General features: G+C 37.3%; 1 protein-coding gene across 3 annotated transcripts; it reads right to left on the bottom strand.

The window, feature by feature from the left end:
• Positions 1-453: 453 nt before the first annotated feature.
• Awh (LIM/homeobox protein arrowhead) lies at positions 454-18,622 on the bottom strand. 3 transcript variants are annotated; one of them, XM_036816111.3, is made up of 6 exons: positions 18,012-18,619; positions 5,105-5,286; positions 3,210-3,427; positions 2,005-2,238; positions 1,698-1,823; positions 454-1,277 (listed from the first exon to the last, which is right to left on the bottom strand). In XM_036816111.3, exons 1-6 carry the CDS (start codon positions 18,015-18,017, stop codon positions 1,216-1,218), a joined length of 828 nt encoding a protein of 275 aa, XP_036672006.1. In that variant the 5' UTR covers positions 18,018-18,619; the 3' UTR covers positions 454-1,215. The 3 variants fall into 3 exon arrangements, with proteins under 3 accessions (XP_036672006.1, XP_016932567.1, XP_036672008.1); XM_017077078.4 differs by having other exon boundaries at positions 2,017-2,238; XM_036816113.3 differs by lacking the exon at positions 454-1,277 and having other exon boundaries at positions 1,698-1,758; positions 2,017-2,238; positions 18,012-18,622.
• Between the last annotated feature and the right edge of the window lie 5,806 nt (positions 18,623-24,428).

The following is a 24,428-nucleotide window of genomic DNA, read 5'->3' as shown; positions in this document are numbered from 1 at the left end:
GCTGGAGTGGCCATAAACCATGTGGATATGACCGGGGATCTCGATGATGACGATCGCGCTGGAAAGTCGTCGTCACACTGTCTGCGGCAGATGCTTTAAATGATCGCTGGTTGGGCACAGGTTGATGATCGAGTTGCACCGGAAATCGATTTCGAGTGTTGCCCAAAGAGATCGTTTGGCATTAGCAAACGTTTCAATCGATAGAAAGTGAGATATTAGCAGGAGATTTCGAAAGGCTCCCATCTAAACTTTCCTATAAATTGTTCTACTAATAAATATGTTGGTTAGAATTCTAATATAACAGTTGTAAAATATTCAGAAGAATAATTTAATCAAAAATATATTACTTTAATATTTCTCACATATCTTTATCTTTACATTATCTTTAACCCAAAAAGTAATTCCAATCCAAGTTAATCAACAACACCATTCATATTTGTTTTTGAAAAAGTTTTTTCTCTTTAATTCGTTTTTCTTTCTTTTAATTGATTTCGGTTCATCTTTAATTGTATTTTTATAATTTTTGTTAACTAAATGTTAGTTTTTAGCTGTGTAGTTTCATCTCATTTACTGTTTTCTGCGTTGCTTATCAATTTCGGCTATCATTACTATATACAAATTGCCTGGCCAGCTATGTTTAGGATACGGTCTATAGATCTAAATATATTTATATTTATATCGATTTTTATACATTTAGAAAACAAGAAAATAAACAATAACAACGTTTCTCATGGTAGGTATACGACAATGATTGGTTAGGCATACGCATAAATATATTACAGGAGCCTTGGCAAGCAGTTATCAATCTTCAAGTTGAATGATGGGGAAACACTTATCGATTACTGAACATTAAACTAAATTAAATTTAAATTTCATTTAAATTAAATTAACTAAACCGCAGTTTCTTAGACTACAATGCAGGAATGTTTGTTTGTTTGTTTGTTTGCTGTGTCATTTTTGATGAGATTTCACTGTGATGATGGCGATGGTTGGTTCGCTTGGGTTGCTCAAAGCCTAAAAACTGGGACTGCCTTATATGATGGGGTTTTCATTTCATTTATGTATGTTTCTCTGGATCGATTTTCCTCTTGAGAGGCTGCTTTTGTGATTTTCTGCTTCGTGGACGCATTTTGCATTAAATTTTGACTAGGAAAGGACGTTTTGTGGGTACCCAGCCAGCTAGCGGTGGGCGCGAGCTGGCGAGGATTGCTCCAGTCACACCTCGCTGGGCATACAATGCACACTAGAGTCCTGCGACAGTTCATCCATGGAGGATTCTGGAAAAAGAGAAGATAGGGGTGTTACTTTAAAAATATAATAAGTTATCCATTATCCATTTAATCATATTATACTCATTCATTATAAACGTTTTTAAGACTTATATGGAGTCTCAAGTATTGTTTTAAATGTACCACCTTGACCCATATTTCTACAAATTCTATAAGTATTACTAGATTTTTCAGAGCCCAAATTTAATTATTGTTTCCTTTAAAATAGTAAAAATATTGCTAGTGCTTTTAAAATTAATATAAAATTCACATTTTATTTTAGACAACTTTCCTATAGCATTAAAGTTAGAATGTTTTGAATGAATCCCACATTTTTTTCCGTTCAAGCCCTAACCTCGAACCTATAACTAACATTTTCCTAATGTTTCCCTCTACTTTCTTATCCCCAAAAATGAAATACTTTCTTACCATGAGTCGGGTATAGACCCGCTTTAGAGCCGTTCATATGCATTGGATTTTGAGCGTTATTCTGAAATGAATACGTTAACTGCAGGTTAATATGACGCGCAAATGAGCTTCCTTCCGGTTCGCGTACTGCAATCAAAAATCGTTTGTTGAAAGTAGAAAAAAACAGAAGAAATTGTAAGTACTGTGTTAGCAGCTTGTAAGGATTTCGTTGGGCGGATGCGAAAAATAAGTGTACTGGATGGTCGAGTTCTACTTTGGGGGATTTTCAAGGCGAGGAGGAGGCATGCGGCACTAATCCACTACTTACTTTTATTCTTACCAGCATGTATGTGTTTTTTCTGACGCGCCCGCGAATTCTGGAACCACACTTGCGTCACACGCTTGCTGAGACCGGTCACCGAGGCGATCCGCTCCAGATCCTGGCCATCCGGATTACTGTCAATCTGGAAGTTGGCCTGCAGCACTTGCAACTGCTCCTCGGTGAAGGTGGTGCGCACCCGTTTCGTCTTGCTCTTGTGATAACCATCGCCATCACAGCCCTCTGAAAATGTGGGAAAGAAAAAGCAGTGTGATCAGAAACTTAATCGGAAAATAAATATGAATCGTAGGACAGCCACTGCACTTAAAGTCCTTAACGTAGCTGCGGAGCAAAAAAAAGGGTATCCTAAAACATTATATTGAATTTTAAAAATTTCTGAACTTTTTTAAATATGTTTATAATATTACAAATTTTAATAAGTAGCCATTTTTTAAAATACAATATATATTTTGAATATGAGTTACAAGTTAATTGTTTCATCCTCGTACAAACCAAATTATCTTTTTAGTTGATTTATTTGAACCCAATCTTATAGTTATATTAATAATATTTTTTGAATTTGCAAGACTTCAAAAAATAATATTATGGATTTTTAAGTAATAGAGAGTTTCATGACTTTTACTGAACTCCAAAATCTAGGTTACCTATGAAAATATTATTTAGTTTATATAAAACCAATATATATTTGTTTTAAGAATCTTTACAACGTTAAAAGGGAATTCGGTTTAGTCCCAAGTGCGTGTAAGCCTTAAAGGTCTTTCTCGTCGACTGTGGACCTGGTCTAAAAGCATTTTGACAGTCGGCCAAATTGAAAACGTCAAAAAGTGTTTATGGTTTATAGAGCTGCTGTGCTGCCATGCTTTATGTGGCCACTGTGACCGGACACGGTGGTCTCCTCCCGGGAGGAGATGGGGTTTTTTGGGATGGGGGTTTTGGCTACGACATTCACAAGCCGATCACGTCGCCTCAAAAAAAAAGAAACTGGAGAGTTGTTTTTTACGAGTGTGACACGATTTCGTCAGTGGCGACTGGCTGGCGCTTAACTTGGCCGCAGCTTCACTGTACCGTTCACAGTGAAGCGTCCCGAATTGGCAACCTTTCTGCCACCGAAGCGTGCAGCATGTTTTCAGCTTGTTTTTATGCCCCCAGTTTTGTTTTTCTCTGTCGAATGCAAAATCTTTGCCAATACTAACCGTCGCTCGATGTGGTGCCACCCTCGACCGTCTCCAGATAATGAGCCTTGCAGAGCACCCGGTCCTCCATGAGGGCGAACTGCTCGCCGGTGGACAACTGGCGTCCACACTGATCGCAGGCGAAGCAGGCCAGGTGGAAGACCAGCTCCCTCGCCCGACGCACCCAATCCGAGGCGGAGATGCCGCGACAGCACTTCGAGCACTTGGCGCCGAAGTTTCTGCAATTAAACGAGAGGAAACCGCAATCAGTTGGGTTATTAAAATGTATCAAATGGGTAAAAAGTAATATTTTCTGATTAGTTATAAGGAATTAAAGAGCTACACTGCGTGGTTCCGATGGTTTTCTGTCTAAATACTAAGTTTATTTATGTATAAACTTATGGATGGTCTTGTAAAAACAGTATATTTAAATAGTTTGTCTTGTGGAAGCTGTCGACATTTTAAAATAATGTAAATAGTTTAATTATATTTATTGGATTCGAAATTAATTCTGGAAAATAATTGTGTATTGTGTTTAAATGTTATTTATGTAACAATTCAGTAGTGTAATTTTAAGGACAAACAGGTATATAAGAACACTAGACTTAATCATAATATGATTAATCACTAATCAGATTAAAGTAAAAACGTAAGAACAAAAAAAAATTAAAATAAAATAGGTACACAATTCAGTTGTGTGACTATTATGATAATAGGGAAAATCAAAATGGTATGCCCTGGCATCTTTATCAATCCGATATGGTTAAGTATTTTCCTGTATGCTGGGACGCTTTCCAAGCGGAAGTGCTTGCCCGGCCAAACGTTTTTCCAAATGAGTCGACAACTTTCGGTGGCTTATTGTTAGCTTTTAAGCTTATTTTTACAACAGCCACAACAATGTATGGCCAGAGCATGACTCGGATGTGGATGGGTTTTCTTGGGATGGGTATGGGTATGGGTTCAGATGCGATGCGATGCGATGCGATGGGATGCTGGATGCTGAATGCTGGATGATGTCTCCATCGGGCAATGCACACTTAAAATTCTTAACTTGAAAAATAAATATTTTTACAGCATCTCACGGCGCGTCTGTTTGTTTATTTTCATTTCGTTCGACGTCGACACCGTTTTCCTACGTTTCCCCCTGGCTTTTTGTATCTGCCAGATACTTTTTAGCTTGCAACTTGCATTCTCCCCGTAAAGTTTTCATTTCGTTACGTTTTGGCCGCATCTTTGTCGCTGTTACTGTTGACTTTATGGATTAAGTCGCAAACGCTGTCGAATTGTTACAATTACAATTAACCAGGGGGACAGAAGATGTGTGGGAAACTATTCGGAAAACACTTGTGCACATACACAATTGAGTTGGAAAATCAATTGGAATTTTCGAAAGTTCAATGGGGCAGTTTTTTGAAGATAAATATATAGTTTTTGTGTTTATTCACAGTGGGACAACTAAAAAATATTTAGGAATAAAATCATTTCCCTTTTTATATTATTTAAAATATTTTTTACGTTAAAACATATTTTTCCTTCTTCATTTTTTGGAATATATACATAATTTTAAGTTAATTAGCAACCGAATATTGTCAACCAAGCCTAACATTAGATGTAACTTTGTATAGTTTTAAAATGTTAAAGGTTTATAATCCTGCTTCAAGGCTTGAATTTTTATAGATCATTATAGGGCCACTCAGCTGACTTGAGTTTTAGCCAAGTGAGTATCTTTGGTGATATATGAATTTCGAATAACCAAGAGAGGTTGAAATTTATTTGGGAAAGAGTTCTAATCCATGGTTTCCGATTATATTTTGGATTGACCACTATCAACTGACTTTGGAATCTTTCAGCTTCCTATATAATGATTGTTTTCCAATATTTTAAATATTTTTCTATAGTGTTTTTTCAATACTCACTTGCTGTAGTCGGCTTTGCAGTACACCTGCCGCTCGCGGATGAAGCAGGACTGCTGGCGGTCCAGGGGGCACATGCACATGCAGCAGCGGAGGCAGTGGGCGTGCCAGGAGCAGCCGCCGACCTCCAGGAAGAACCGATCCGAGATTGGTTCCCCACACGCTGCGCAGGAACGCAGCTCAGTCTTAAAAACGAAAAAGAAATACATGGTGAAAATTGTGGACCCGATTATTTTTTTTTTTTTGTAAATACAAGTTGTCTATGCAAATTCTGGTGACTCTTTTTTTTTTTAATCACACACCTGAGAACCGGATCGGTTTCCTCTCTCTATATATATATATACGAAAGCGATCTGATCTGAAATCGTAGCGCCCGTCGGATTTGTTTCTTCTTTTGTTGTGCCTTCAAATGAAATCGTTCAATAAATCTGGCAAATGTCCCGGCGGCTTCTGTTTTATTTCTTAGCTGCAGCATTTAACTTATGTATATTAAACAAATTTCAATAGCCACACAAAAGACGAGTTTCATTCGCCGGGGCTTTGTTTTGTTTTTTGTTTTCGAATCGATTTTTTTTCTCCGATTCGCTCTTTTTGAAAATTGAACCATAAATTTAAAAATGTTATGCTAATTGTTGTTGGCGATAGCAATATCATTGATATTGCTGCTGCGACGGCAACTGCTTCACTCCGAAGTCCCCAAAATGTGAAATTTATCGGCCCATCCGAAGATCGATCTTATGAATATTCAATGTCTCGCCTGCATGTTACGCCGTTTTAAATGAGTGTTTCAAACAAATTTTATTGCGTTTCATAAAGTACAAAAAAGACACCGAAACGAAAAATAATGCGCAAAGTATTATTTAGATTTTGGCTTTCTTAATTGATTTTTTAATGCTGGGCGCCAAGTGTTGCTTTTAACAAATATCTTAACAGCTGCAATGTCTGCATCGTATTGCATTTCATTAAAAATTTCAATTTCAATTATATTAGTATTTTATAAAATCTGTATAATTAAATTACGAATTTATACAAGCTGCTTGTAATAATTTAAAGTTAAATATGAAACCTTTATTTTGTTTTGACTACATTAATGTCACTGGAAAGGCTGGAGGTGCAAAAATAATAAAGAAGTTGTACAAAATGATATAATAAATTATTTTAAGCTAAGAGAAATATGGCCAATAAATTCACGCATCTCAAAAAATACTTGAAAATTATTTCTGTAAGGCAACAAAGTGTTTTTAACACCTTAATGAATTAATGTAACTGGATATGCCTTGCCAAAATATTAATTAATCAACTGAATATAAGATTAAGCATGGATATAAATCTGGTTGTCATTCAAGTCTTTTAAATGTTATTTTCGTAAACACTTTTGCCGCAAATAAATTTGTATACCTTAAGATATTAACAGCCTTTTAAAGTAATACTCATTTCATTTTAAATATTTTAAATTCCAGTAATTTATTTATCCCACATCCCAGAACATTTCATGTTAATGGCTTCTCATTATCCTCCTCTTGATTGAAAAACACTTCAATTGCCCGATCTGGTTGTTGTTGATTATGATGTGCAATTTCGGGCTGAAATATGCACATAAAAAGAATTGAATGCGGTACTTGAAACATTTAATTAATGACCAGCCTTTCGCTTATGTACTTTTCATTCATTAACAGGCAAAGAAATGCGAAACGAAGTTTTTCCATTAATCAAAAATGGCAGGGAAAATACGTCAATTTTTTTTTTTTTAGATAACTGCCGTTGACAAAACAATTGTAGGTACAAATAATTGTCGTTTAACTTATGGCAACTTGTTGTTAACTTAGCTGACGAATTTGTTTCTTCTGTTGCCGCCGGAAAATAAATACAAATAAATACGAGATATAACCGTTTTGGCCGTGACTTAAAACCGATCAAAGGGCCCGCCATTTGCGACTAAGGCAATTAATAAGACAATACCGTAGAGCAGAGGAAAAAATAAAATAGGCAAAGGCAAAAGCAAAAGCAGCCCGTGGGTAATAGATATCTATGAGAATAATTTATGACAGGCCGCAAACTATCAGATACAAATGTATCTAATATCTTTTTTCGGGGGGTTGAGCTTGGGTTGAGGTTGAGGCTGAAATATGCAATATGGCCACCATTAAAATGAGCAACATGTGAGTTTGTATCTGTGCGTGTTCCGTGGACATAAAATAACTACATCCTAACATGGCCGTCTGAACGCGCAGCCGCTGCCATTTAACTTTTCAACTCCGCCGTGTATGTGACACGTTTAATAGCGGTAGTCGGTAGTCGGCAGTCGGCAGTCAAGCCCCCCGACCCATAGATACCATGCCATGCCATACCACACCGTACCTTACTATACCATACCCGCAAATACCCCTCAACCACCCGATTTTCCCTGGACGAGCCTGCGCTCTGTCATATCTACCATAACTACCATATTCCCAGTACCAATCCCAAACCCACATCCCTCCCCTTTTGCGACGCCTGTCACTTTCGTTTAACTTTTCACATTGCGCGCCCGAAAAACAACCAACAACAAGGCCGAATATTGCGGGGAAAGGGGGAGGGGGTTGGCCAGAGGCAGCGGAAGGGGGGTGCCGGTACGAGGGGTGTTTTCAGCAATTTGTTTTCCCAACGCCCGTTTTAACACACAAAAACGGAGGCTGAGACAGTGACTTCAATGCACTCGGAAAAATATGCTTTAAAAATTAATTTAGGATTCCATTTTTAATCATTAAACTACTTTTTAAAAGTGGATAGAACTTTTTCTCAAGAAATATTATTTTAGAACACTCAAAGTAAGATGCTACCAGGAAGATGTAAAAATATTGAAGCGATTCCTCATAAAACTAGGAAATCTTTTTTAAAACAGTACAAAATTTGACTAAAATTTGTAAATTATTAGATAATCTTAAAATTATAATGGCATTGATTATAATGACTTTATTTATTTGTTTTAAAGCGAAATTCTAACGAAAAACATAATGAAGTCGTACATTTAAAATTACACAATTTTATTTTATACATTTTAAAGATTTTTAAGTATTTATTCGAATATTTTCAGAACATCAAAACTATTCAAAACATTTTTGTTTCGCAGTGTTTCGGTCCCGAAATCGCACTTCCAATTCCCTGCAGCTTGTTGGTTATACACATGCAATTGTTGTTGTTGTCATGTCTATGCCCACTTTTGAAAATATGTCAGTTGTCAGAAGGACCGCTCTAAGGGGAGGATATGAGGGGAGGGCACAGGGGACAGGGGATCGGGCAGAAGGACACATTTGAAGTGGCATTTTTGGCGAGCATGTCATTTGACTGTAATTTACTCGTGAGTGTCGTGAGCCTTTTGCGGTTGTGTGTGCGTTTCAATGCGAGATGCATAAATCTGCCCATGAATTTAAAATGGGTTCCTTGTGGGCTTAGAAATCGTGGAAACTTTGCCGACTGGGTGACAGAATAAAGTGCGGAAAATGCCTTTAGTAGGCCAAAAATGGTGAACTCATAAAACTGATGGAGAGATACATTTATCAAATAGGTTATGGTGTAGAATGAGTTTAATATTATCATTTGAAGTCCCACTGAACTAGGAACATTTTAAAAAGAAACATGATGAATGAAGAGATATATTAGATTATATATTAGATTTTAGAGATATATTATATAATGAAAAATAAGATTTCATAAACATTGATTAAAACAAAAATGCCTTTAAGAATCCTTATATAAACCTTATAAGCATCATTAACTTCTATCCGCTAAACTAGATATAAGACCCGAGTCAAAACCCCCATCTGGCCAATCTAAACTGGCAAAGATTTTCAGAACTGATAGAAGATGATGAATTCGCCGGATCTCTGCGGGTCGCAATGGGCGATAAAAAATCTCCCCGGCTATCTGTGGGACCGAGGCTAGTTCAGTGCCTTTTATTGTTATTATTTGCTATGAATACTCAGTGTTATATAAGCACTCCCTTCCTATGCCTATGAGTGCCAACCGAGGCCCTCATAAAAATTCCACAATTTAAAACTTGCACCTTGCAACTTTTGGCTCGAAATGTCGTAAATAACCCCGACTGGCAGTCGTATAAAAGTGGGAAAAACAAAAGGCCAAGACAGAACTATAAAAGACACATGAAGAGTATGCAATAAAGTTTATAATCCTACCCATTCCCAAAAGGGATATCAGTATATGTATATACATATCTGCTGGGGCAAGGTGTTCAAAGAAGAAACGCGATGAGACTGCAACCGGTAGCCAGAAGTTAAGAACTGTATCATCTTTGGACCCGAAAAAAAGCGGATGGACACGCCTAGAAGATCGATTACCCCTCGACGAAAAAAAAAGCCACCAATCTTTCACGTCATTGCGCAAATTGAGCGATCATCGGAGGGACTACCGAACCAATATCGATTGCTATATCAATGGATGGATCGTTGGTTTGATGACAAAAGCCCTTGGCACTCAATTGGTTTCTCCGGTTGTGACTTGTCATCTCCTTGCCTTTTCTATCCACCGTGAGAATGTTGTGCTCCCAAAAAAAAAAAAAAATAGAAAAATCCAAACAAAAGCCGCTTGATAGCTGACAACCACAATGGACATATCTTTCGGTCGATATCGAAGCAGTTATAACAACAACTTGGCCACTTGTCACTTGAACGGATTTTGGCAAATGTTTTCCTAAGGCCTTTCGATCTTTCGACTTAAGCTGCTTTTCAACCACGAATTGCAGCGAAGGCTGCCTGGTATACTTCCAATATTTTTTGTTGTATAAACTCTTTTTTTTAGCTGATTTATGCGGCATGAAAATTTTCAACGGGCGTCTGTCAAATAAATATATATTTTTGTCCGGTGACTTTCGAAAAAGGTGTATCGCTTTTTAATTAGAGCTACTTTTTTTGTGTTCCAGCGCTGCGTGGGCCTTTAAATTTGTGCTTAATATATTGAATTATGCTAAAATATGACTACCAAAAAGTTTACACGTCGGCGTTTGTTTGGCATTAAGTTGGGATCATCGTATCGTATCTGATTGTTATTTAATGGCCACACGAACTGCTCTTTATGAATGGAAGCGGCCAACAAACGCCCACGATCTGGGCTACGAGAAAAAATACAACAAAAAAACAAAAGTGGAATAAAAAGCATCCATATCCATAATACGAGCACGCTCCATAAATTGGCTAAATGTTTACAAATATTTCATCGGGAAGCGGTTAATGGTAATGTCGCCGGCCAACTCTTTCACTCCTTTAGTCCATATATACTCCTCCATATAAATATGCGTATATATAGTCTATAGCTGTTGCTGTTGTCGCACCCATTGATCCAATCAAATTAATGGGCTGCTATAACTGGGCAGCCAACAAAAACGGCAACAGAAATGAAAAGGGAATGCATTTCTATGGGAGTACAGAGAAGATTAACTATATAAACTGAAGGTTTAAGGAGCAGTCATATAGCTATTCTAGCCATGTTGTGGTGTGGTCCTATGGTAATTCCACATCGATGTGGTATTCAAAATAATATATATTGTGTAATAGAACATTATTACCCAAACATATGTAAAGGTTTCGTATATTTTTATAAACGGGTTTAAATCTTGTTTAAAATCTTTACATTATCGTGTTCAGAAAATTTTTAGATCTACAAAAACGAGAAAATTTTCTAAAATTTTAGAAAACGGTTTTGTTCAAGCTCTTGATATTATAAAAATAATAGAATCTGTTGAAATTAAGGACTAGTATTAAAAACTCTCCTAGTGATGTAAATGTTATACCTATACACTTTTATATGGGTTTTTCACAGCCACACTTCTTCCTTGCTTTTCTATTTTTCCCATGTATCGACTGTTTACTGTACCTCTCCCATTTATCCACACTTGGCAAACCTGTCCCACTGTTACTGTGCGTTACTGTTGGTTTGTGCATCTCTCCGGCAAACTTAATTACCGCTTTATGTCAATGGTCCAGCGTGTTTTTGCTAAATTTATCAGCGTTATTAAATTTTATCACTGGCGACAAAATGTGCATATGCCATTCAATTTTCACAACATATTCGCACATCACACGCACACACAGCTCCCTTCTTTTGCACATCCAGAGTGGGGATTTTCAACCTACGAGGACTAGGCAAATATTATGATGGCAGACAACTCGTCGGTGGTTCCATCTGGGAATCTGTGAATGGGAGAGGTGTGGTGGGGACTTTCCGGGGGAGTCCGAGAATCGAGTTGTGGGCCTAACATTGGCGTAACATCGTAAAATATTTTACGGCCAAATGGTTGCGAGCCAAAGTCGCCAACGTTTTTATGGGCCCAAAACAAAGAACCAATATTCTCGACAAGAACATTCGAAACCGAAAAGAAAAGCCCTTCGATATGCAGCTGTCAGTTTTCAATTTGAGCCGCTAAGTGGCTAATTGACAATTGCCAAAAAGTAACTAAAATGCAAATGAAATATCTATTAAAGATAATATACAGCCGATCATTAAAACGCCAAGAGGCGAAACGAAAAAAGCTGTGTTAAAAAATAAATATATGCATATATAAAAAGTTTTATTTCACTTTATATCTTTTCTTTTTTTGTGTCTGTTTTCTGGGATTCTGGTGATGACAAAGACTTGGTTGATATGTTGAGCGGATGATGGTGGGTTCGGGGGGATATATTAGGTGTGTAAGATGCACAGAGGAAAAAAAGTGTTATCAATATGAACTCCTTATAAATTATTTTCATAAATTGATAATGATTTTGTTAAAACCCATTTAATGAAGAATGGTAATACTTCTTTTATACAAAACCTAAGTGATGGTATTATATGAAATAGACAAGATTGCCTAAAACTTGTATGAGTCAATTTAGCTGGATACTTAAATTAATTTAATGATACTATTTAAGAGCTTCTTTCACTCTGTTTTTATGACTTTTTTCTCAGTGTAGGGTACCCCAGTATCCCACAATTCCAGTGTTGACAAGTTATGGCCCGAACAGCGGCTACGACTTAAAATGTCGCACTTTATTACACTACAAAACACAAAACTGAACTCAACGCGAGATGATCTCTCCGGGTTTCGGATCGGATCGGATCGTTTTGGGCTGTGAGTTCTGGGTTCTGAGTTCTGAGTTCTGGGTTCTTTGGGACTGGTCTGGTTGAGTTTTTACAGCCATTTCAGTGGAGATGTTGCTGTTGGCAAACACCGGCCTTTTTGTGTGCGCTCCCAGCCGCGTTTTATTATAACTGTTGACTGCTCGCATACGAGATAAATTTCATTTTAATACTTTCTTCGTTTTAGTTTTCGTATATTTTATTTTCATCGGGCAGGGGGCAGTTCAGATCGGGGCTTTTGAGGTCGGAAAGTGATTTGCATACGGGGCATCGTTCTCACGCCGTACCCACAACTAAAGATCATCCAGTCGAGAACGCGAACGAGAATCCCCAGTTCTTTTGGATCTTTGGATCGAGGTTGATAGATCGCTCGACTTATGCAGCTAATACCGTTTTAGGAGCCCGGCTTCCAGCTTCTATGGCTGCCACTTCCACTGGCCATAAACATAAACAGGTGGCAATGTTCATTTGCATAGACAACGTTTCGATATTAAATTTCAAAGCGAACGACCAGCGTCAACGGCTAAACCAAAAAAAAAACCATCAGAAACAAAAAATAAACCAGGGGTTGAATAAAAAATAAACTAAATATTCAGATGACAGTGGCAATCTGAAAATGGCTCTTCGATTTGCTTCTGGTCCCCACGAACCCACTATCTATGAGTAGGTATTATATCTGGTATACTTTTTTGGTCACCAAACCAATGAGTTTCTGAACTTGTTTCGTGCCTTAAACATTTGCGGCTTTCGGCAGCTGTCTTCGAATCGAAACGAACTTGTAAATTATATATGTCGCGACAGTTTCGGGCTTTTGTCCTCCGAATTGATAAGCTCAAATTATATGGTAATGAGGCGAGAAGATAGAATATAACTTTTCCAATTTCCATAGACTAATCAGCACTTTAATTTATGATTTAATTATAATGCATATTGTATGAATGTGTTTTAAAATTCAATTAAACATTAATAATGAAGATAATAATATTGCTAAACATTCATCAAACATTTTCATATTTTCCCTCTTTAAATAGCAACAATGTATTTTATATCCAAACTTCGGTTAGGCTTCCTCTGGTCATATTTAACCCATTTAGTACCCGCAGATTTGTTATCTATTTAAATATATATTCATGGCAATACAATAGCTTGTAACAATGTCAAATTAAATTATGCTACTCGCATGTTTTCATCTTGATCGTGAACATTTATAAACTCTTAATTAGAGATAATCTCTATCGAATTTATTTCGAATATGCATATAGTCGCGACTTATGGCGTTACCGAACATAATGGAGCACCCTGTGGCTATGCAATTTGTTGGGCAATAAATTTCAATAAAAATATTTGCATCCAACTGGAAATTCAGTCTCAATGGTTATTGCCACCCTCGCAATTGGAAGTACGGCAAACATTTCGTTGCCATTTTTTATCATTTAACGTTATTTTGTTTTTTATATTGCCATAATATTGTTTGTATTTTTTTTCTTTTGCATAAATTTAGCAGGCGGCAGTTGTGCAAACAGAACTCAAAACTCAAAGTCTGGAGAGAGAAAATCCCCATGCCAAAGTTCTCTTAATAAATCGCTAATAAATCGCCCGCAAGTATCTCAAACGATTTCGACACGCGTTTTTCTTGTTCCCTTGTTTCTGTTTTTATTTTATTTCGTATCTTTTTCGAGTATGTATCTTTTTTTATTCGCATTTTTAAGGCATTCATCATAAAGTTTTGGGTCTCGAGCGAGCATCGAGTGAATCCGAAACCGAAAATCCCAAATGCTTTTGTCTTTTCGTCAACATGTCACAGCCACTAAACATCAATAAGTTCGGGCTTTTATTGATTTCGCGTTGTCTGCCTGCCTTTTTTTACAGCTCATCTTTGTGCGGAGTTTTTAGGGGGATTTCGTGTTTGATTTCTTATTTTTTATTGAGCATTGGCCACAATTAATTAGCTAAATCTGCATTTTGCATAAATTACAAATATAATATTTTCATATTTCAGTTTCCAGCTTTTCGGCTATTGTGTTTTTGTCTCCTCTTTTTTTTTTGTGGGCCAATAAATCAAGTCCAAAGTTGTTTTTTTGTGGGCCACCGCCAAAGTTCTGGCCGATAATTTATTTAGGTGACTTTGAATGATTTTAGCGGTGAGTTTCAAACGGCGGAGACATTCGAAACTAGTTTCGCTTCCCTAAAACTAATCACTTTGGCTACTGTTCGTAGATGCCATCGATAAGGTGGGACAGAAAACCTCCATTGGGTCAATTTGCAATTGTCAGAGAATTGAAAACCAATATTTTTAAGTGACAAACTGATGGGAATAAAATAAAAAAGTCTTCATTCGAATAGAAGCTTGTTTAAAATATATTTTTCTTTGAGAATATCATGAATTTATAACATGATTTTTATCTAAAAATTTATAATAATTGTATGTTATTCTCCAATGAAATTTCTTTTTAAAACCTCTGTAATTTTTAAAGTGACAAAGAAAATGTAGAAAACTCCTGCTCGATATAGGAAAACTATTCCCTTAAGCCAATTTGCAATTGTCAAGCAATTAAATGTGAATATTTTCGGGCGACAAACTGGCAAGAGAACATTTATTTTATTTATTGGAATTTTTTGCCAGAAATCAAATCGAATGGTTTGTCGTTAGGGGTTGACTTGTAAATTCCAGGGGCGGGTTTGGGTCTCTACCGGCTATGTTTTTTTTTTTTTTTTTTGGGCTGCCGGCAGACAGGAGTTGCAATGATTTGTGGCATTTTACAATTTAACAGGCCCAAGGGCCATGCATCATTTGTAGGCCAACTAAGCGTCCTTTAAGGACTATTTTGTGGATGCACTCGAACGAACAATGGGAAGACACTCGACTCGCCTTCTTTTGTGCGGTTTTGGTGAGGACCTCTTGTGCCGCCTGTGTCTGCATTCGATTTTCATTGCCATTCGAAGGGGGACTTTTCGCATTTACCTGCTAAAAATGCTGCTGGGATTTTGACACGTTTTCCCGACGATCTCTTCCTGCAGTTCGCATGCGCAACCCGAAAACTGACCAGGAAATCTGGGATCTATTGTCTATATGTCTACATATACGAGAGGTCCCAAACAAAGGTGTGATATTTGTTTCTCTTTTGTCTCTGATCGGGGCAATTGGCTCAAGTCAAGATGCGTTTGCCGTGTTTGCTGTGTTTTCTATGTTTGCCCATTGTTTTTCTAAGGAGACCCGAGGCGCAGACTTCTTGTCATCGTTGACAATTAGGCATATTCGCCCAGTGGTCACAGGACACTCTCGAAAATGTCCTTTGTTTGGGAATCCAATTATGAGGGGGCTTGCTGAAAAATCTGCTGACCGCTGGTCAAGCAGCTGGTTCTCTAATATCCATTGGAAAAATCTTGGCAATAGGCACGCGCTCCTTTTTCTTTCTTTTTTGGTTTTCTTATGCGGGATTTTGGGACAATAGAGTTAGGCGTGTAATCCGCAAAAGGTGTTTTGTTAACCACTCAAAGCTAATAAGTAGATGGAGATATGGAAAGTCAGAGGCCCTATCTTTAAAACGTGATTACAACTAAAATAATGCAAAATCAAACGCAGGTACTGCGGTAATATCACATTAGTAATTTACAATAAATATTTCATATACATAAGTAGTTAAAAAATATGAAATAAAAACTATATGTTTATTATTTGATATTCTGAGCAGAAAAATAATTACAACTATGTGAAATCAAAGGTATTATTTAAAAATTTAGTTTAATAACTACACTTTTATATCATTTCAAGATTGGTAATATATAAACCCGAATAATATCTTTAAAAGTTCAAATTTAAAAGCTAATCCCACTGATACCTTTCTAAACCCTAATCCAACCCACTTCAATTCAACTCCAAATACCCAACTAGCCAATTAAAGAAAACATTTTGAACAACAAAAGAAGGCGTCAACGACTTCTAAACACAAAAAAACCTTTGGTTTATGATATGGAATGGGAGGTTTAGTTTTTTCCAATCTTTCAATTTTCTTGTGAATTATTAATGAAAAATCATTTATTGAAATATGTATATACGTTTTTTATAGCTGCTTTGCAGGCATTCGACATTTAAACGCTTAAATATTTATGCCTTTTTTATATCTCTTTCTCCGACTACCTAAGAGCAGGGAAAAAAAGACTCCATAGCCATACATTGTTGAATATTCATAAGGCAGCGCCTAGTGGCGTCATTTTCGGATTTGGATTTGGATGATAAACGGCGGGGAGGAGATGATATAGAAGGGGGGATCCACCAACATCTGGGGCGGGTCAAGATCGATGATGTCAAGAAAAGGTCTCGAGCCGAGAATCCCCAGCCTCTTTTTTTTTGTTGACCAGAGACAGCGACTCAGAACTGTTGACACATCGGGGATTTGAGTTGTAAGCGGATCCCCCGCTGATCTGATTTTCTCCCCCCCTTTGACAAGTATCTATAAAGAATTCTAGCCGGTGAAATCGGGGCGATTAAAAATATAACGCAGAGCAATAAGCGTCAGCACCTTGTCCAATTTGCTATGGTAATGAAAATTATACTCGGCGAACAAAGCCATGGCAAATCGATCATCGGCGAGCATAAATCATGATCGATTCTCTGCAGACTCATGGCAAATATTTTTTAAAAATCCTGTGGGTGGTTCACACACAATAAAAAAAAGCCCTCGCACAGCGGGTGCAAAAATCGATTAAACGTTTTCGGGGGGTTGGGATAAAATAAATTCAAAAACCACCAAAAAAAACACGTGTGTGTTGAATGAACAGCGAATTGAGCAACATCATCTAGGCGACACGATCAATGCAACATCTTAGAAAAAAACGAAGAAAAAAAACCCAAGTTGAATAAGATTTTTTAAGGTTTGGTTGCAGATACATCCTTCATTTCACAGCCAATATATTCGAGTATTCCCCAAAAGTGTGGGCTGTGATGTGAGGTTTATTTTTCGAGTGTTTCCAAAAGGGAACCCCACTGTGCGATTTGTGTGCTTTTCATATTCACCGCTCTGTGTCGTCTCCGCTTTTTTGAAAACTCATCGTTTTCCAGCGGTTATTAGTGTGCTGGCTTTTTTCGAATTGAATTGGAAGTGTTTTGCTCTGGTTTTTGTCTCAACTCCGGCTCACTTTTAATACCTAATGGTTGATCAAACGCCGCCTGTTGCGTTTTCTGGCCCAAAATGCTCGCAGCGGGCCAAGAAACTCCACACAAAAAACTGTGTTTTGTGGGTCACTCGAGGTCCGGTCTTACATGTCCAGCAATTAAAAAGGAAAGCCAGTACGTCTTTTCGAGTGGGTGTGCAAACTGGGCTCTCAAACACCATAGAATACGGGCGAAATATACTTAAAATTTGCTATATGTCTATCGTTGATTAAATGTTCTTTACATTTTTGCTTGTCTTAAAGGGTAACTTCAGTGAACTTCGATTAGCGCTTTTATTGAGCTACTAAAACAAAGTCTCTTTAAAATCGGATTAAAAGATCTGTATCAAAATGTATCTGATAAACCACCTAAATGTAATGAAAATATGATCTTAACATAGAAGTAGAGATAACTTAAAATTACCCAAGATTATAAAAAGTGTTTATATAGTCTCCTATATAGTCTCATAGTACTTTTATATTTATACCAAAATATACAAAAATGTATATATTTAGAATACTCATAAATATCCTAACTATTTCGGTAATTATCTCAAAAAACCAATCCTATATTTCGATTCTTTTTCGTCTGTTATAGCAAATCCTAAGCAACCACCTTTTCTCTTTTCTTGTATAACAAATCCCAACTCACCTTCATTTTAATTGCCTCCACAATTTTGGCGGTTTTTAATCCAAGTCTTTTGCACGAAATTCTGTCGCCAGCTTTAGCCTGGGAATCGAGCCCAATCGCAGCCAGTATTGAGGATATAGAAGATAATGACGACGACGACGACTTGATCAAGAGTTTGGCAAGTGCCCCACAAAAGCCGCCGTCTGCATACGAAGCTAATATAATATGATATTCTATGCCAGCTATTGTTAATAACTATTAATAACCAGTGTAAATTCGCATATCCGAGATGTAGATCAATTTGCAAGCGTTTGCAACATTTTTCGTTTTGATTAGCACATTCGATAACAGTTCACTTTTGGCCGACGGCGAATGTTGCTACCGTGATACCGATACACCTTGTATAGTATACTCGTAGAATACTCGTAGAACCTTATCATGGAACGGGTCGCGATAACACGTTTCACGAGAGTTATTTATTTGTGTTTTTTTTTTTCTTTTGTGGCGGAGCGGATCGAGCGGACGCGAGATGTTGTTACAGCTTCGAGGCCACTGCGTTAACTGCCGGCGCTCGGGGTTCGAGCTCAGGGATCTGGTACAACGGCTCAACTGCCTCGATTCATGCCCGGTTTCCATATGCTGCTTATGGCACACAGCACTACCACCACCACCACCACTATCATCACAGGTATAAGCCCAACCATCCGTAGCAGCACAACCACCAGTCTCATCCGAAACTCGACTCGAGAACCCGCTCAACTGGTTTTTGAGCGCACATCTGTCGTCGGCGCAACGGGAATGGTGGTGATTGGCCCGCCTGGCCACGCCCCTTTCGGCCCGGAGAACGAGTTCCCAAGTGGTGTCCCCCATTTTGAGTGGTTTTCGAGACCCGGGTTATCTTTGCACCAATTGAGTGCGCCGGCGCGTGCCAACTTGGCCACTTGAAATGAGTTGAATTTTGGAGTGGAATTGGTTAAAGTTAAAATGGGTGGGTGTTGTTGCTCTGGTGACGATGATGTTGCTGAGGGTTTATGTTCTTTTGGGGCTGTTGCTTATGGGGATTTATCTCATGTTGCTGCTGTTTTTGGGGTTGCACTACATTTTCTTCTGATATTGCTCCAGTGGGTTCATCTCATGTTGCTGCTGTTACTGCATTTATTCACCTTTCTACAGATATTGATATGATAGTTGCTGTTCCTACGGAAGATTCTTCTGTTGCTGTTAATTTAATGTTAAAAATTTTAATATTGATTTTGTATTTAGCAGATTTTTATAATAAAGTTAGCTTCTGTTGCTGTGTGTTTTTATCATGTTGCTGATGTTTTTAAAAATTATTACATTCACCTACTAAAGATTCTCCTGGAGTTGTCGCATGTGCAACTGATACTGCTGTTGTTCTTGTACCTTTCACTCATTTTTCTACTTTATTGGGTCTAATATTAATATTGCGACTACTATTTCTCCCTTTCTAAATAAAGTATTTGTTTATACTAAATTTCCTACAATTTATTCAACAACTTCTACTTTTTCCACCGATGTTGCTGCTGTCACTAAAGCATTTTTGGCTGTTGTTGCTACTGCCTGAGTGGATAAAAGCCCAGGGAGAATCCAAAAACCCATAGAGGGAAAAGAGGAACCGGAAACACGGAACTCGAACTCCGCCGCACTTGACTTTTTTGGGGTCAAACCGCTTAATGGAGGGGAAGTGAGTTTTCAGTTGCCAGTTGATGTTGTTGCTCTTGCCGCTGCTCTCTTCTTGGTTAAATATTTTTTATTCCATTTGACTGTTTGTGATGGCATGCCAAACATGATAGCGGAACAGACGTGACTAAAGAAAGGAGGCATTTTAATTTAGGAAAATTTAATTCAACTAAAAAATTAAAATTAAAGCATTTTTCTTGAGGTAACATAAAATGTATTTTATTTAAAATTCTGCATAGGATACAATAAATGTATAAATAAAAATATAAAATATTCCTAAAACGTTTTCTATATAATTGCATAGTGCTCGAAAATATTAAGTGAAATTTTAATGAAAAAATTCAAATATATTCATTATAATTTATTAGAATAAAAAATGTAAACTACATTTTAAAAACGTCCTTAATATAAAATAACACTTAAAAGTATACATAAAATTTGACGAATGACACCTTTTTCCTAAATTACTCCTCAAGTTATGATGTAGCAGGCTTTTCCCTATAAGCATTGTGCTTCTTATCCTTTGATTTAAGCCTGAGTTTAAGCTTTATTCCCAGCTTACCACTCTCCTCCGCGATTTCCCTTGACTTTCCGAGCTGCGGGCACTTTAACCATTACTTTGGACCATTTTTCATTCACTGTCTCTTTGGTCGTGGGCTGTCTTTTAAAGCCGCTTGGCATTCAATTGGCATTTGGCTGTCGCCATCATCCAGTCGCCACCCCCTCTCCTGGCCCACCCCCTCCCCCTCCCATTTTTACCACTCTTTCTCCGCTTTTTGCTTTGCTCACGTTATTTAAGGATTAACATCATTTTATGCTGCCTCGCAATGCCTTTTTTGCAGGATTAAATGCTGCTGTCTGCTGGATCTCGTTCTCCTGTCAATGCACTTGGAAAATTAAGTAGTATATACTAAGTAATATATAATAACATTAAAAAAAATATAAAATACCATAAAATAAACAGTAAGCATTCCAAAAATCTTTATACACCTTAAAAAAAGGAAACTTGTGACATATACAATGTTTTTAACATTGAATGCTACAATAGACAATATTATAACAGTTTTTAAATAAATAAAGTGAAATTAATAGTTTCACTTTGGTATTTAAAAAAAATAAATATTAAAAGGTTGTTGGTAAATTGTAATAACACTTTTAAACAAACCCTTTTTTATTAAATAGACATTGTTGTGAGAACATTAAAATCTAAAATCAAATAGATTAAATGTTTCCCAATATGACTCGGTTCACCTTTAAACCAAGGTTAACAGCGAAGTTTCCATTATTATTTTCCAGTGTGGATCCCCCCCACCAGTGCCCCCGCCCCCTGGGAGTACCGCTCTCCTTTCTCCCCTTTGAATTGATTGCATTGCACTTTTTCTCGTTGTTGTTGCATAGTTTGCGCTGATGCGCCGCCTCCATGGCTACAAAGTGATTTTTATGGCTTTCAGTCAGGGTGTGTGTGTGTGAGTGTGCTTTGCTGTGTGTGAATGCAAATGTTTGCCTTCCAGTGCGTGTGTGTGTGAGTGCACTTTGATGTTTCCGCATTACAAAGGCGGCACTTTAATAGCGGTGCATTTATCAAGCGGCAGCCGAAAGTCCAACAGCAGCTGGCAGCTTTAACACGCATACGCCCCGTGGGGTGCCGCAAAAAGTGTTCCTAAAAACTACAGGAAATAGAGCTTCCAACAGAACACTACAATATCATCTTTAAGACACCCATTAAAGTTCAACTTACATCTCATTCAGAAGCTAACGAAAATGATTGCCTAATTAACCTATGTAAACATAAGGGAGAGAAAATTGTTCACCAATTGGTGAACAAAAATAAAACATTTTAATAATTATTTTATTTAAACGTCTGAATAATAAAAAAAAACATTATAAGTGTACTAAAATGTTATAAACAATAAAACATTTTTTGTAAAAAATATATTTTATGATAAATTTTAGATCGACTTATAACATTGAATAAAATATTCTGAGACTAAGATACTAATTGTAAATTAATTAAGAACTCTAATTTTTAAAGCATCTCCATAAAAGAATAAATGGTTTAATTAATGGCAAACTGGAAGTATTATAAAGATATTTTTATAAATATAAGTAATTTAAGTAAGATCTATATAAGGCTTATATCACATATAAGACCATTTTGGGTATATTTTTTCCCTAATACCTTTGACTATCGCCCATTAATCAGCACATTGAAGCGCAGCCTTTTCCTTATCCTGGACCTCATCTGCCTTTGAAAATAACTCGACCCCAGAGGCTCTAAATTGATTAACAGTAGCCCCCGACCAACAAAAATTGTGGTTGGGGGATGTGAAAGAGAGGCTGTCAACGCTTCGGCGTTCCCGGGAATGCCTTCCATTTACATGCCATAATTCTTAAATGTCACCCGATTACAAAAGCCTTGACCATTTGATTTCGACCGCCTTCGTCTTGGCCCTCGAACAGGTTGAAAACCGGGCAGGTAAACGGAACCCGCGAACCCCAAATGAACTCATCCTTTTCATCTCTCCCTTTGTTCGACTCATAGACCAGCGATATTATATTTATTTGGATCTTTATTGAGCTGCAACCTGTCGCAGTTGGTCGATTTTTGGGTTTTGGGTTTGGTTTCTTGGGCTCTCCCTCTGGATCTTCCCATTTGGTTGGCAGATTTATGTTCTAGCCTCCAAGCAGATACAGATCGAAGCGATACGATCGAAGGGATGACCAAGTGTAACTCTCTCTTTAAAAAAGAAAATACACTAAGAAAATTCTTGATACATAATTTTTTCAATTAAATAATAATTTTATGGGATCAATATTTTTTAAGAGCGTTAATGAATAAAAGAAAATGTATATATGTATGCTTTAAGAGTAATATTTAAAAAATAGGTTATATCACTTTGAAAATAGGTAGGTAGGAGTAAAATGAGATCATGGTTGGATCTATTTTCCGACCTTAAAAGATTTTTCTTTCAGTGTCCGTTTCCTATGATCGGTGAAAATTTCAGGGTAATTTGTTGGCTCCGTTTTCAGTTATATCTGTTGGTCGGTTGATTTTGAGGACTGGTCTTTCCAAAAACTGTTGGTGGCATGTTCGATATTCTGCGGCTACCTTTTTCGACTTTGTGTCGCAGTCGCGCGTGTTATGAAGATGTTAGGACCCCTGGTCAACCCCTGAAATATGTCTTAATTGTCTGGGGCTGGAACCATGGAATGAACAACATTTAATGGGCCGTACATGCACCTACATTCAGTTCCCGGCTGTTTGCATAATTCCTGGTCGGCGCCTGTTTGCTCAAGTTTTGTTTTATGGCCAGTTTTGTGGCAACATGTGCCAAAGGACATCACTTTGTGGTGGTAAACGACTGTCCACTGCGTTCTCATAGCCCATAAATCATTTGACAAGTTGAGTTGTTTGGTCTGGGAAAATTTATGTTTAATGTCCCGGGGGGGGGGGAGGTTAAAACTAACGTTTCCTTTTACCTTTTTACTTAAATATATTTGGATGAAATATAAGAATTTAAAGCTGAAATGTAATACTTGTCTATACTTTTCAACCTGTAAAAGATACAGATATTTGGTTTATCATATATCCTTTCCCCCATTGAAACTAGTTTTTTGTTCTTTCTCCTTATACATTATGTATATATATATATTTGTAATAACTCTCTAGTGTATATATAAATTAAAATAAATAAATACATTTTTTTGGTTTGTGGTTTTTGTTTGTTTTTTTTTTGTTAATAATAATTATCATTACCATCATCATTACCAATAGAGTTATCCTCGTCGGTAAAAACGCCGCCCTCGTCCCATTTTTTGTGTCTTTATCTCATTGCATGCTTGGTTGTTCGAGTTGCTGGTTGCTGTGGTTTTTGGTTGTCGCGGTTTGGAGCTACAGTGTTGCATTTACCAATTAGACCGAATTATCATGATGCGATAATAATAATAATAGTTTATTGTATAACATATTCCGCGTTTGTCCTGCCTTCTCTTGCACATTCCCCAACTATCCCAACTTTCCCAACTATCCCCACCTTCCCTTACCCTCTCAACATTCTTTAGTCGTCAACGATTTTTTTGTGGTTTCTTTAACAAACAGAGCAACAAACAAAGAAATGCACAACAGGAGCAAATGTTCGATACTTCAGGATACTGTGATACTTTCCCCCGGCAATCCATCGATCCTGCCTCCCATCCTGTTTTTTTATTTTCATTTCCTGGCGCGGGACTAGCCAACAAAGCGTTTTCTGTGTGGTTTTCTGGTACAATACGATTCGGTGCTTATAATAATAAGTATCATTCGGTATTTAGATTCGAATCTTGAGCAGTTTTGTTCACTAACTTATTTGGTACTGTTGTGTTATCGGCTATAATGCTATATATATGAGTTATCAAGTATCAAGCTGAGTTCCTAGCGCACCTTATGTCGAAAGCTATTTATACTTATCGGTTAATGTTATGGTTCAGGATTCGAAAATGATAGATGACCGATTGCTTTGGAGCGAGCTAGCGTTGCCGTTTGAGTGATATCTTGGTTGTATTTTTTTGGCAGATCCAAAATTCTAGACTGGCCGGCGGCACTAACCTACTTACACGCTATATGTATATATATATACTCGTAGTCGCGTTTCAGATTTGTGTAAATTATTGTTATGTACATTTAGACATGCAGTTCTAGAAGTTCCGAGCGAGCGGGGCGAGAGAAGTCCTGCCATTGCTTGTAAAGTTCGTTGTACA

The sequence above is a fragment of the Drosophila suzukii genome, chromosome 3, assembly GCF_043229965.1.
Source record: "Drosophila suzukii chromosome 3, CBGP_Dsuzu_IsoJpt1.0, whole genome shotgun sequence".
NCBI classification, from domain to species: domain Eukaryota; kingdom Metazoa; phylum Arthropoda; class Insecta; order Diptera; family Drosophilidae; genus Drosophila; species Drosophila suzukii.
The sequence above is the reverse complement of the archived record's forward strand: the minus strand, read 5'-3'. Positions and strand labels throughout refer to the sequence as shown.

Bases quoted from the DNA above. Each gene is read 5' to 3' on its own strand.
- Awh (XM_036816111.3), bottom strand. The intron at 2,239-3,209 runs GTTAGTATTGGC...CCACATTTTCAG, and splicing joins TGGCACCACATCGAGCGACG to AGGGCTGTGATGGCGATGGT. The intron at 1,824-2,004 runs GTAAGTAGTGGA...TTTTGATTGCAG, and splicing joins ACATGCTGGTAAGAATAAAA to TACGCGAACCGGAAGGAAGC.